General features: G+C 37.7%; 1 protein-coding gene across 2 annotated transcripts in view; it reads right to left on the reverse strand.

Annotated features, from left to right (window-relative positions):
- Positions 1-14401, reverse strand: part of LOC121328839 (calcium/calmodulin-dependent protein kinase type 1-like) — a 49638-nt gene extending 35237 nt beyond the window's left edge. Inside the window, exons 1-2 of one of the 2 annotated variants that reach the window (XM_041273932.1) lie at positions 14295-14401; positions 3338-3454 (exon numbers count right to left, since the gene is read on the reverse strand). In XM_041273932.1, coding sequence (XP_041129866.1) covers positions 3338-3423 — 86 coding nt within the window. In that variant the 5' untranslated portion in view covers positions 3424-3454; positions 14295-14401. The remainder of the gene's footprint in view (positions 1-3337; positions 3455-14294) is intronic. The other variant, XM_041273933.1, reaches the window with a different exon arrangement.
- Between the last annotated feature and the right edge of the window lie 1255 nt (positions 14402-15656).

A 15656-nucleotide genomic window follows, 5' to 3' on the forward strand; every position in this document is an offset into this window, starting at 1 on the left:
GAGGACTACTTAAAGGAACCTTGCAGATTTAATTGTGTTCAGCTTTTGCTAAGTTTTACATAGTGCAGTATGTGATGTGCTATTTATATGTTGCAATTCTTGAGTGTCTGTTGTCCCCTGGGAGACTGGTAGAAACGAGATATTGCATCAACCTCACAAGGTTATTATGAGTAATCAAAGAAAAATAAAATTAATTTATACCTACAATTGTAATGAGTTGACTACTAGTTATCTTTTACTAGAAATGCCATTGCTGTACATAAATAGGGTGGTCGTAATCAGCTTTAATCAAAGCCAAATCATCCCATTTCTGAGCCACTAAAACTACTACAGTCAACAGGAAATGTTGTGTGATTTGTCATCACGGCTTACTTACCATCTCTGCTTAACAACAACAAAAGTAAGCTTACGGCATTAATACGATTAAATACATTCACAGGGAAAATGCAGCAGGTCAGAGTGGTATAAATAAAATTAGCTTTTCCCTCTTCATATCCTGTGTTTCAAAAGCCTCAGTAAAACTAGATACTTTGTCTGGACGAGAAGGCAGAATCCCTCTAAGAGACGCGGGCAGACTCCCTCTCCCTGCCAAAGCTCATCTCACTCACTGTGCTGTAATTATAGCGGGCTGGGAGAGCGGAGTAACAGGGTCGCACTACTTAAATCTCAGCTCGCCATCATTAAGATAATTCAGCTGGAGCAATTGCAGCGAGTTGAACTTGGGCCAGCATATACAACTTGAAAAGATTATAAAGCAAAACTAAAAGCAGGGAAATTACGTGTTTCTTCTTTTATTTTTTGCACTCTTGTGTAAATGTTTTAAAACTCTGGGTCTACAATATGGAAAATATTGTCTAAGGTTATACAAACACACAAGTTTCTTGTCAGCAGATGAGCTGGGATCGGAACCAAGAGTCTCACAGTTCTTAATCTCTTATTCTATCCTCTGCTGAACTTGCAAACAAAAGCCTTTCTATTAAATACACAGGCAAAATAACGTTCGCTAATCTGATTTTGAATTCTTAGTATCTTTGTATCATTGTCATGACAGTATGATACAGCATTTCTTTACAGGAAATCATTTGAAAAAAATCATGAAAAGAGAGCAGATATTTTCTAATGTGGGGAAAGAGATATATAGAAAGGTACAGCAGCCATTTATTCAATGTGCTATTACCTTGTGTTCCTGCTTTGCACATTTTGGTTAACTGTTTTTCTATAAACTGCTTTGTGTGTGGTGGGGGAGGGGTTGAACAGACAAAAAAAAAACCACAGCTAAGATCAGTCGTTCTCTGGTCGACATGGGGTATTTTATCCTTAATCTAATGCTGAATTTAGGCACAGTTCCAGTGGCAAATGTTTATAAGCCTCAGGGAGACACGGTTTAAACTCCTGACTGGAAATGCTTGAGTTTGTAAATTAAACCTTTCAATCTGATCAAGTTATGGAGGTCCAGAGGAAGGGAGTTTTTTTTTTGGGATGGGGAGTTCAGTGGTCCCCATGTATGGCTTTGTTTGCCGCTAAAAAGGAGATAAAAGGAATACCTAGGAATCACCAGGATCTTATCTAGTTAAGAAGGAGAAATACCACCATCAGTGTAGTTCACGGTCCACAAATGAATAATGAAACCAATGCTAATGTCACCCCATTAAGCAAAACAAAAGATAAAACAAATGTGTTTTTGTTTTGGTTGGCGTACGTCAGTAGGACACACTCAATGAACACTGATGGAGTGTTGTTGTTATCCACTTGTAAGGCTGACTGTCAAGCCCTCAAAGGGGCCTAGTGGCTTATTTACAGCGATCTTCAAGAGTGAAATAAACACAGAACTCAAAGACTATTTTGTTTGAATGTGGGGGAATTACTTTCATTAACTCAAGGCCCATTTAGTAAAGTGGCATTATGTAAAAAAATTAAAAAATTAAAACATAAACCTGTGAAATTTGCCCAGCCATTCTATCAAAGCTCTTTTAACACTTCAACACACTTTCACCTACTGCCTTCCTTCAAAAGGAATTTAACCACAAAGTATTTTAAGACAATAGTTTCCTCAGTGGGAAAGAGTGGCAGCACAGCACTTGTTGAATGATCTTCAATGGCACTGACAAGTGCAACAGCACAAGGGCAGCTATATGAAACAAATGGTACCACAGTGGAAACGTGGGTCAGGATTGTGACATCAAAATGATATGGAACAATAGATACTGGTAAACCATAGCAGTACCATTATTACCAGTGAGCAACATGATCAAGACTTCTGTGAAGAAAAAAATAAAAAGCTTCAAATCCACTGAGTTGCCACTGCTGTTAAGGATTTTTTCAGAGCAATGTACTGTAGTATCTCAATGATTATTTCAAAACATTTCTAAAAATAACAAACAGTGCTATTGTTACTACCTATAACATAGCAATATCTGGACTTTTAGTTCAGGCAACTGATGGTATACATTTGATGTCAAATACTCAAAATCTCAGAGCTGGCATCCTTCCATTCTTCAATGGGTTGTTATATTAAAATCATGTTCTCTAAACCTGTTCTATAAATATGACAGAATATGCTGTGGATAGGGGGGCAATAAATAAGCAATAAGATGATTGGCTTGTTTGACATACTGAAGGAATAATTTCCTAGTACAGCCTGGTTCGGTCAATACTGTAACTCTCTTCCTTGTGTCTTGGCATTCTGTCAAATGAACCTGCATGCTTGCAATAAAAACAAGTTGATTATATGATTTTTCAGCATGTTTGCCCCCACCCTTCAATAGGTTTTGATCAGGAGCACAAATTGATTGATACTAGACAAAGCTTCAGAACCACAGCTTATAATAATAACATTAATAAGTCTTGAAACTAAAATCAGTAGCATTTAGGTACGCATTACCATTTCAGGTTTTTCATTCAGTAACATTAACTTAAATGTAGAATGATTTGAATATGTTTAAAAGTCTGCTTGACATTGTTATTTAAACACAGCAAATTTTTATGTGGGATAAAACTGTTAAACCTATATAAAAAAAAAAAAAAAAAGGACGAAACTAATTATAATATCTTGTATGCTTTTTAAAAAATATATTTTTTGCCACTGCTTAGTATCAGTAAAACTGTGGATTTCCTGTTTTCCAAAGTACTACCCAGAACAGATTATGAGGAAATCTAGCGCTCAGGGCGTAATCTTGAATTGTCATCCTCTTTGTAAACTTGTGGTAAAGCAACACACACCCCTGTACTTTTCTACATTTCAGAACAAAGTCAAGTACAGCCATTTAGACTACTAAGCTACTGTACATACATGGTCATCAGTGCGAGACACAGTTCAGTTCATGGAGCTGGTACTTACGTCCCCAGGACATCCTTGAAATTGTAAATCTCTTTAATATCTGCAGTTTTCTTTTTCCAGTCATTGCCATCTTCTCCTAAAGGCATTTTACTGCTGTTACAATCCACCACGGTTAAACTGTGGGAAGAATGCAATGGGATTAGTAAAAATTTACAGAACAAGAAAAACAAATCTTGGGGATTTTTTTATTTTACATTGTTTTGTTTCAAAAGCAACAACAACAGGCTGGTAGACTTTAATGCAACATCATTATATTCTGATGCATGTTCTGTCAACAGTCAAGAGAAAAGAGCTACGCATCCAATATTAAACTTCAGATGTGTCTCGTGGGTTTCAATACAGTGACTGTGATTGGATAGCTTCAAAAGCAAACAAATGTAAACTGCACTCCAATCTTAACAGATTTTTAAAATCATGTTTGGCTTCACCCATTCCCTAACTACGTTTAATTGTACTATTTTCCACAACACCATAGTTTTATATAATGACTTGAGATATTTTTACAGTATAGAAGGAAAAATACAAATAAATTCTAAAGGAAAAGTGTTTAAGTTCTACAATCACTTAACGTTACAAGAAGGGCAAGTCAATCCATTAACGGAATATTAACAGAAACTGTGTTTGCCAATAAGTTGGCTTTTAACCAGCGGACCAAGCTTCTCAGAAAATGTTTTCCAGTAACAGGACGCAAATCTGAAGGAACAGTTCCCCAGGTGAAACATCAAAAGGAATGGCTGTGGAAGGCATTTAAATATTATGTACTTTATATATAACTAAGCTGAACAAAATAAAAATGGCTATCCCTATAAGTATGAGCACCTCCAATGAAAACCGGCAGTTCTAGAAGCTGTACTGTAGCTCAAGCAGTTCTAGAAGCTGTAATGTAACTCAAGCAGTTCTGGAAGCTGTAATGTAGCTCCAGCAGTTCTAGAAGCTGTAATGTAACTCAGGCAGTTCTAGAAGCTGTAATGTAGCTTCAGCAGTTCTAGAAGCTGTAATGTAACTTAAGCAGTTCTAGAAGCTGTAACTTAAGCAATTCTAGAAGCTGTAATGTAGCTCAAGCAGTTCTAGAAGCTGTAATGCAACTCAAACCCTGATGAGGCATGCCGTTGGGAAGCCCTTATAAATGTTTACAACAGCATTTGTACACAGTATTTTTGGCCGTTTTCCTCATGCATTTACCATAGTTTACCCTTTTTTGCTGTGTTTATCATTATGCTTTACTATAACTATTATTTACAATGCCCACCATTGCTTTACCATGCTTTCACACTTTGCTATGTTTTTACTATAGGAAACTTTTATAAGGGAGTGGCTGTTGGATTTGTCTGAAAATCTAAACCGAAAGGTCCTATTACAATTTGTGGACATGAAAGCACTCACAAACTTGTTTCAATGAACAGCTGTGTCCAGGCAAAACTGTCCCATTCCTGGTCAACCTTCACAAAACCTAGGTATTAATAAATTCCTTAATAAAGATACTGCATAGCCTCTAAAACAAACTTAAAATAACAGAAATTATACTCTTGGAGACAGCCTCCCACTGTCGGCTTATCTGCTGGCTGGCAGTTATCCATGGCATACACATTATTCTCTTACAACAGACAGAAATTTAACCCATCCTGTTCAATTGTTTTTATATTGTATACTTTAGCCTAATTTGCATGAAGAAAAAAAAAGTCTGTCATCTGCGTAAACAACTTCAGTACACATCCTGGCAGTTGGCTTGCTGCAACTCATCTTAAGGATAAATTCAAGGGAGAAGAGCCACGTGTCACATCATGTGATGGACTGTGCAGTAGAAAAGACCTTGAGCAGTTAGCTGGTAACTGGTTGGCCATAAAAAGATTAAGCAGAGTTTGAAAGGGACATGAGTGGGTGCCATGCATCTGTATCTTAGACCTTAATTGCAACCAGATCAAGAACCTTCACCACTGCGCCAAGACAACTAGATTATTTGGTGAAGTTAAAATGTTTGAGATTAAATTAGTTTGTGGGATTCATTTTTAGTTCAGCTGCTAGCAGGGCCACTAAATTTCCTTACTGTGAAAAAACCATGGACTTTAAATACCACTATAAGGTACTTCTGCAATGCAACACACATTTAAAGAAAACAAATTAATTAAAGGTGTTTTTTGACTGTTTTTTCTTCCTTTTTCTTGGCAGCAGCTTTGCTAAAGGAAATTGTGATTTACTTTAAAAAAAATGTAATTGCAGTTGAAAGACTAAAAAGCTCTACTGCAACAGATACCAGAGTGAGATACAGACTCTTGTGATTCCATGATACTGTTCAGTAAGCAGCTGATATTTTACCAGCTACAGCTAGACAATTGTCACAATACTGGTCTGGAAGCTGAGTGCTACACTCAAATGCTCTGAATCTGGTTTCTACATTATGTCTTATCAAGCATATTCAATGTTCCTTTCAAATGTAAGTAAAGACTAGATAAACACATTGTACCCAGCCCTAGTGTTCAAGTCCAGACAGTAATTTCAGAAAAAAAAGTAATTCATTCAGACCTAAAGATAAACAAACTTTGCATCAGGGCAAAAGTTTTGTACATTGAGCCCTAGATCTTTCTAAAGTAAATGATTGAGTAGTGAATTCAGTCTGCCTTCCACTCAAAGCCTATCTGGTGGGTCCCTAGGGTTGTTCCACAGAACCACATAGCCACACAGTTTCAACTCTGTTGCACAACTTTCTATATGCTAATGCTTGTACTCAAATGTTGTTACATCCAATTTTACAATTGAACTTCCCAAATGGTTTCTAAACATCTATAGGTCATAATTATATAACTACACTTCAACTATTGGCTTTTGAATTGTGCCAGGCCTGTGAAGAGAAAGAGATAGTTTGCTACATGGCTCAGCCATAATCTTTTCTGGTTTCTGCACGCTTATATTCTCTGGGCTGGACTGGGATCCCATTACAAGCTCCCAGGAAAGTTGGTAAGTGCTTTTACTGATTAATGCGACGACAGGACAGGCTGCCAGAATTGGACAGTCACACACTTGACACTGTGGCTGCTTCGGGAGGTCTGTTATACACTCTGTAGCCCTGCTGAGACACAATCCTTAATTTTGAGCGCAGTCCTCTTCCTGCCCAGCATAAGCATTGTAGACAGCAGCATCCACAGTAATAGGATAGAATGTCGTTATATTGCACTGTTGTGTACAGTACCAGGATGCTGGCCATAGTAACCTGCAATAGCTCAAGCTATTTAGAATAAATGCACACAACTTCATAAAAATGGAAAGCATTAATTCGCTTAAAGGCACCCACACTGCTTAAAAAGCAAATAAAATTATTGTTTTCACTTAAAGAGAATACTGTATGAGCACAAAGGAAATCACAATGACTTCACCAAATTTTGGAAATCACTAACGAGGATGGCATGATAGGTGTTCCACAGCTGTGAATTATACATTTCATTTTTAAACTCTTCCACAGCTACCAAATGTAAAATGGGGGAAACCTCCTTACAGCTGTGCAACCGACACTAAGCTTATCATATCCGGTTTCACACAGGCCTGTGAATTAAACTATAAAGGTTTATATTTAATCATGCTGAGCTACACACTCTTTTTTTTTTTTTTTACAGATCTTCCTTTTTCACTCCAGCTCAAAACCACAGCTTTTGTGAGGCTGTTTTATACTAAAGCAAAACCATGTTTAGGTGATACTAATTAGTCTTCTCTGCAGGCACGCTAACTCTTGAATCGCAATTTTATTTAATTCCTTTATTTTAGTAATATTCACGAGTACTACCACTCAGCGATTTCGATCTAGATTTATTTAATTCTGGCTTTTAACCAGAATTAAAGAGGCAAGGGGCACAATTCAGACAAAATGGGATTGTAAATCTTCTTAAACCATTGCATAATCTGCTTACTCTGTGAAATGAGCGACACGGATTTCTCTACGCAAAGACAGAATTCAGACAGCAGCACTGGAACATAGAGATCACTTCAGGGCTGTCCCGTCATCCGAGAAGAGTCACTGAACTCCTTGTTGAGCTCTGAATCCTCTCCTGGTGTCACAAAAAAACGGCAATGCAATGGTTCTGTACTAAGGGACAATGGCAACCTAACAGCAGCAACAAATGGATGAGACGTTGGTAGACTAGAAACACAATGGTAGTATTTTTATACTTAAGGTCTCCACACACCAGGCGTGGTGGGATTTGTCCTGTGATAAAATGGTACTTTTGCTACGCCACTACCATTCACACCAGTGGTGACAGGCGTGCACAATGTGATAAGCGACTCTCCTCTGATTGTTTCATCAGCTGGAAAAAATTGCACGTAAAATACATAATAGCTTTTCAGAATACTTATTTCCGTAAAGGTAAACAAGTCATACACATCAGCTATATCCAGTTCCTTGGAAATGGACTGCCAGATGTTCTCCGTCATTGCAGTGTCTTCATAATTTTTGTGTCCTTTATTGTACAGCTCCGGGTATTTTGACACTGTAAGAATTATCTTTAGTTACGCCATTGTTTACTGAAGGTGCACACGGAAAGCTGTTTCTCATTGGTCAGTTCCCTAGCTACCGCGCTACAAAATCGTAAAAACAGACGCTGATCCTATCGCTTCAGTGCCACACGTCTCGTATCAAAAAATATGTGTTTTTTTTTTTATATCATCGTGGTGTGGTGTGTCATACGACACATTCGCTTGTCGCTTCACATCCACTGTGTAGAGACCTTTAGTTTCACAATAATATGAATCAATACAAACCACAGATCTACTGCAGTGCCACGACATAGCACCATACAAGAACCAGGGGTCTAGTATCCCAATCAATCTACTATATAGTCTAAAATCACTGTGTTCCCATTAATGGTAATGCTTTGGTCTGCTAATGGAAGTACAGTTATTGGTACCCCACTGGTAGCTTGTAAACTTCTCTGTAAAGGATGAAATGGTATTCAATTTTTTACTGGGTATTTACCACAAAATGGATAACCCACAACATGAATTTTTTTGTCCAGTCATCTTAGTGCTATGACGCATTTGGGGTGTATCCAAATTATTCACTTCACCTTTAAGACCCCTATATTATACCTCAGAACAGCATAGCAATCTTGCCATGACTTCAGGCTGAATACAGCTAAGTGTTGAAAAGCTGCTGTGAAGGCCATCCTCTCTTGGAGTTATTTTTATTCCCATTGTCTGTTGTAACTACTGCACATGTTGACATGGAAACCAAATTAGAATAATGGCAACAGCTAAAACCGAACTGCACCCCATTTTTAAAGCTACAGCGACAATGTTCATTTTTAGTCAGTTAACTTCCTGTAAATATCAATATATTTGACAGCCCTTTCCGAGCATGGACCCTTGTTTTCAAATGGGTTCACCACTGTTCTGTTGATGTGAAGATATTTATTTAGAGGGCTTTAAGCAAATATAGGGTAAGTAACAGAAGGCATGCTCGCTTGCAAAACATTTAACAGCAGGGGAAGTTGATCAGGGGAAATGTGGATAATCCAGTCAGCAATTCCATATACAATGCAGTCAATATGCAAAGACAAACTTTGCATACGTGTCCCAAAAAGTCACACAATAAAAAATAGAAGCTAAACTGTTCCAGATGTTTGACGCTGTAGTCTTTTTTTTCCGCTCTGAAAGGTAAGAAGCACAAGGAAATAGGCCAACAGTTTGTTTTCAGCCCATCTTTGCTCAAAAGAAACTGGGCCAGATTTACAAAGACTTTTTTTTTCTTTTTTTCCTAAATGAAACAAACCTTCCGTTTTTATCCTTTCTGAATTTTTTTTATTAATGTTTATCTAAAAGATAAAATAATATTTACACAAAGGGAAGCACTAGAATTGATTGTTAATCAAACAGAAATTATTGCAGGAAGCAATCACCCGGTATGAGATAAAACCACAACCAACTATAACAAAAATTAAAACCACTGTAAACAAGAGAAGGGTTTGTTTGTTACTCTGTCTCCGTAATCATAGAAGGGTTATGCATGTATGTATATGTATATATATATATATAGTATATATATATATATTATATATATATATATAATATATATATATATATATCAAGATATTATAATATATATATATATATATATGTAACATTATAGATGGCTCAGATATTTTTGTGAAACTGTAAACTATTCAACTTTCTAGCAGAAGGAGGAAAGTCAGTGTCACCTGTTACAGTACCAAGAGCGCACGCTGTACCAATTCAAATAAAACATGTGCAGAGAAGTCTAAAATTGAGAGCAATGAAAGCCTGCAAGTCTGTCATGTAATCCTAGGATTGTAGTACACTTTTTATTTTAGATGATGAAGTGGAATGTGGGTAGCAGATGCCTGTGATACGCACTGTAACAGATGTGGTGGATGTATAAAATATGCATTCAGATGGGAGAGCAGTGGGATTGTTTAGATGGAAACTGATGGTACTCTGACACTGCCAAGTAACAGCAAATATTGAGCTGCAATTTTTATACCAGGAATGTGCCTTCTTGGATGGGATTTCACTGAACAGCAGGGCAATGACCCTACGTACAGTTTTAATGCGGTACGACTAGGCCTACCTTAATAGGCAGAAGCTGAAATGCTGTTTATGTGCCATTACTATTTGTTATCCTACATATTCCTACATGTAGCACAAACAGCATCACCCTAAAAAAAACCACTCTGAGGCATAAAATGAGCACAGAGTAGAAAATACCAGAATTAAACCTGAAGAGTTTAATAACAGCAACATGTGCTGACAAAATAAGAACTGGAAAATAAGAAACAAAATTCTGCTTCTATAAGATGAGCCTGACTGTGTGAAATTGCAGCTCACTGCAATCCAAACACAATAGACAAAACCAACTTTTGATCTTTTTTTCTTTTTTAAATCCTTGCTTAATAAGGGGGGTGGGTGGGTTTTTTTTTTGTTTGTTTGTTTGTTTGTTTGTTTTTTACCTATGATTCAATTTAGTCAAAGGCAGCCAACAGCTCAAGGCTTTTTTTATTGTCAGTCTTACTACCTAATATACAACAATTAAAAGAGTAAAATAAATTCAGTATCCCCAGAACCATCAATGTATTGTCCTGTATTTTATTAAAATTGTGTTTTGGATATTTCTTTAATAAAGTAAACAGAAGTTTTAAGAGGGGAATTACTGCTTTCCACATTCCGGCAGACTGGTCATAATGTCTTTTCTGCAGCAGAGGCAGGGTGACATCACACTCTAGAGCAACAATAATGGTGGATTGCGACCTGCAATTTATTTTATATTGAACATCTCTGTGCATTGTTAATTAGAGGAAGGGTCAGGTGTCCCCCCTGGGAGCAGTGCTGTGCCGATAGGAAGTGGGTTCATAACCTCTGCTACATATCTTTTTGTTTTCTATTTTCAGAAGCGAGAGAGGCGCTGTGGCCTGAGAGCTAACTTCATTGACGTTTTGAGCAGCTCATTTTTAACCCACACAATTTCACACATACCACTGTTATCTTCAAGAACAACAACACGTTTTCTAAACCTACCCCCACCAAAAAACAGCACTCAGTTCCGTTGAGCCTTAATGTAAATATATCTGTGACAAGTCAGAACATATACTGGGTGACTGCACAGTGGTTATGGCAGTTATTTTAATCTTCTAAACAAAAACTAGCACCACCTGTTATTTTTGTAAACCAGTATGGATACAACTGATATCCCTACATGATTACCTATTTAAGACTTTTATTAAAACTTTGTGTGGCCAAAAAATTCTTAATCCCAAATATCTGAAGAAACACTACATTTACAGTACTTCCTCCTCTGGTACCTCCCTCTTACTTTCACTTCTTTCCTACTCTGTCACAATTTCCCCACCCTATGCAACGTCTCTATTTATTCTGACTTCCGTGTCTGTTGTGTAGCAGATGGTGATGGTGCAAATGGATGTCCAGGACAATCTTGGAAAAGAGTCATATACATCTCATTGACATGCTTTCTGGCTGAATTAATTTCAAGACACACCTTTTTCTACATGGCCCTCAAAATTGTTTTACTGTTAAAGGTTCTACACCAAAATACTACACATCATCCTGCTGTAAGAGAATATCTCAGGAATCTCTTAAGGAATTTGTATGCAAATTTTTGTCTGGAGAAAATAATGTTTTCCTGGGTTCAACATTCCCTAGACAAGAGAAAACATGCCTTAAATTTGCATACTGGCAAACCTTTCTTTCACTATTACACAGTGACTGTATGTAACCAGCCACATGACTATTTGCTGTTTATTTTTAATAAACAAGACATCAAATTTATGTGAAGTAAATACCAATTGATTACAGTCTGTTATGATGATATGCAAGTTTTGAAAAACAGGTACACTGAGCCCAAAGTATGCTTTTTCAATCTTGGAACGAGTACAAGAATTCCAAAACTGTCATTCTGCACAGACAAAAAATCTGAACACGTATTTGGATCTGATTTCAGGTGAACGAAGGGCACTAACATACTCAATCTGATATACCAAGTATCCAGTGACTCAATACCAAGGCAAAGAAGATGATGTTGGGAACTATAAGATGCTGAGCCCAGAATATCCACATGGCAGCACTGGGTATAATTGCAGTATTTTAGCTGCATAATCATGTTACATGCTGGCCAACACCAAAACCCAGCAAAGAGTCAACAGGAGCGTGCATGCAATTGCAATACACAAGCATAGTATTTTTTAAACAACACAAACACCGAAAAACGATGGGCCCCATAAAGTATTCAAACAATTAATCAGAGCTCCGTTGGCAAAACCGAATTTAGTTTATTGGTTGTTAACCAGAATTAAAACCATTAAGAGTTACTTTTCAACACAGATGGGAACAAATATCTGACATTCACAATCCCATATGTTTTCTTGAATGGGAAACAGTCCTTTTTCATGTTCTGACTGATACTGCACACACACACACACCCACACCCATGCATGCACACACGCGCACACTCAAACGCACGTAGACACACACACACACACCCACACCCATGCATGCACACACGCGCACACACTCAAACGCACGTAGACACACACACACACCCACACCCATGCATGCACACACGCGCACACACTCAAACGCACGTAGACACACACACACACACACACACATGCATGCACACACGCGCACACACTCAAACGCACGTAGACACACACACACACACACACCCATGCATGCACACACGCGCACACACTCAAACGCACGTAGACACACACACACACACACACACACACCCATGCATGCACACACGCACACACACACACACACACCCATGCACGTACGCACACACACACACACACACACACCCACACCCATGCATGCACACACGCGCACACACACAAACGCACGTAGACACACACACACACACACACCCATGCATGCACACACGCGCACACACTCAAACGCACGTAGACACACACACACACACACACACCCATGCATGCACACACGCGTACACACTCAAACGCACGTAGACACACACACACACACCCACACCCATGCATGCACACACGCGCACACACTCAAACGCACGTAGACACACACACACACCACCACACCCATGCATGCACACACGCGCACACACAACCCACACGCGTACGTGTGCGCGTGTGTGTGAGTTTGTCGTGCAGATCCAGTTGGCACACACACACACACACAGTGGCAAAGACACAAGCTATCCACACAACTATAATATTTTATTAAGTATAAAAGATCTCATTGTTGTGGATTGTGTTGTCAGCTGGTGTTCGTGATGTCAGATATACACTGAGTCCAGATATTGCAAGCTGCAAAAATTCCCAGAGAAAGTGAGATTAAGACAGGGAGACTAAGAGAGATAAAAGAGAATTAGAGGGAGAGAGACTAAAGACAACTGGATTGTTATGCTAATGTAATTGAGAGATGAGTTTTGTTTCATGTAATTATCATTGATGTGTGTGGCAGTATAGTACATGTGTATGCCTGATTGTCTGTCTGCTTTAATAAACAAAACACTACTGATTTTTTAAATTAAAAATATACAAAATGTTACACTCAAACATTGTGTTAACATAGAAAACACCTAGCAAAGCTAACAGCAAGCCTCATCTAGTGCAGAGCTCCTGATCAAAAGTCACTATTTAAAGAATTTTTTTTTTTTTTCAGTGGGTGAGTAATAACAATAATAATAATCTTTAAATGACAGACGCTGTGTGTCTCTGGCTTTGTCTTTGTGTTGCACCTGAACCATGTAGCACAACATTGCTTTATTATATAACCCTACAGCACTTGTATCGCTTACAGCAGGCTTTCTTTCATCACCCACTCCTGTTGCGTTGTGCATTGCTCTCAGTCTGCATACCGTATTGTAGTAGGTCACAAAACAAACACAATGTGTGTGTGTGTGTGTGTGTGTGTGTGTGCGCATATATATATATATATATATATATATATATATATATATATATATATATATATATTATTGAAAGTATTTTTATTTTTTATGCCTTCGACACGTTAGATCTATATAGACGGTAATGGGAATATGGTAATAAATCAGCATCCGTTTTATAATTAATTTAAACGTCGTTTCTGGATATATAATAAGATGTCACAAGGCGTTAACAATTTTAAATAATAATAACTGAACATGTTTTATCATTAATGCCCCATACAACCTCAATATTAACATCTGAATCCATAAACGGCACATTTTATCTGAATACTAGTCAATTGTCTAGAAATACATGTTATGAAATGCAGCTCATAAATAATAACCCTCTGGCTATGAAGTTACGCAATGCACTTAATGTATTAGCTACATAAACCTTTATATAAAACATGGTTTTATTAGGCATTTTCATCATTTAAAAACCAATCCCTCGGTCGCTCCAGCTATTTGCCGCCAAAATAATCCATTACATTATGCAAAAGCAATCTGACGCAGAATATTCAGATACGGTCCTACCTGCCTGCGATTGCTTGCGCTCGAAGGTCTCTATTGTCACGTCTCGCAGTTAGTGTCCAGAGCGCTTTTTTCACTGTCCTCAGAAAACTGAAATTCCAACCTCCAGCACAGTTTGACGTCACTGAGCTCAGTGACACGGGGCGGGGAGAGGAGAGCGAGTGCTTTGAAGAAGGCGTGGTTTGCCGTGCAGTAAGCCATTCAGAGCAGGGTGTAAATTGAACAGGTAACGGAGGAGCCAGGTGATTGGTACATTACGGTTGTTATAAACCCAGGGCGTGCTTTTCTAAAGGTGTGCTTCAGGGCATCTGGCATCATTAACAGCCCTGCTATTCATTGTCATTAAGGTCGAGTTGATAGGATAACTTCTCCCTTTCAATGTGTCGTTATCTTTATAGCTCTCCGATAATAAAGTGTGAAACACCTGTTTTGATACAGAAAACCGTTGTAAACTTGGAACTTGTACGACGTTTGCATCTATTTGCGAATGTAATTAAAAAGAAATAGTATATATCAATGTGTCATACTACAGTACTCATTTTTATAAATACATTTTACTTTGAAAAACTACCCCCATGCCTCTGAAATTGTACAACATGCAGTAGTGGTACATGGGCATGAGGTTTGAGTGGCTCAGTGGCGGTGCTATGCAAAGGATTATAATTAATCCAAAGAGATTACTATCTTGCTATGAACATAAACTTTTGTACTGATCTGCAAGTACATGGGGTGTGTACCTCAAATACAATATCAATTATTTGTTTTTGTATAATACAGTAAAATGTAGTACACTGTGGCTAGAAACAAAAGGCCTAATATACTAAAAATGGGTGGCTAGTTAGAAAGAGTTGTCACGTTTAATTAAACAAATATACATGTCAAATGTGTCATCTTTTAATTCCATTGACCAATATGTGTTACACACACACACACACATACACACACACACACACACACATATATATATATATATATATATATATATATATAGATATAGATATAGATATAGATATATAGATATAGATAGATAGATAGATATAGATATACAGATATATTGAAAAGTTAATTCACTTTCATATCTAGTGATTGCCCCCTGGTGGCATCAAGAACAAATACCCCCGAGTGCTTCAGTGGACATACTGTATAGACACAATGGCCAATCTCATCTCCAAATGATTAACAAAACACCAAGAAATGCAACAGTTTATGCAAGTAATACAAAAAAAAAAAAAAAAAAAACATGTGCAGAACATACACTTGTCACTTAAACAAGCACATGCAGAAAACACACCCTTTTTAAAAGCCATGTTCTTATCTCATATCAGCACTAACAATATAATCACTGGTTCTTTTCATCTGTTTTTA

The sequence above is a fragment of the Polyodon spathula genome, chromosome 16 (assembly GCF_017654505.1).
Source record: "Polyodon spathula isolate WHYD16114869_AA chromosome 16, ASM1765450v1, whole genome shotgun sequence".
NCBI classification, from domain to species: Eukaryota; Metazoa; Chordata; class Actinopteri; order Acipenseriformes; family Polyodontidae; genus Polyodon; species Polyodon spathula.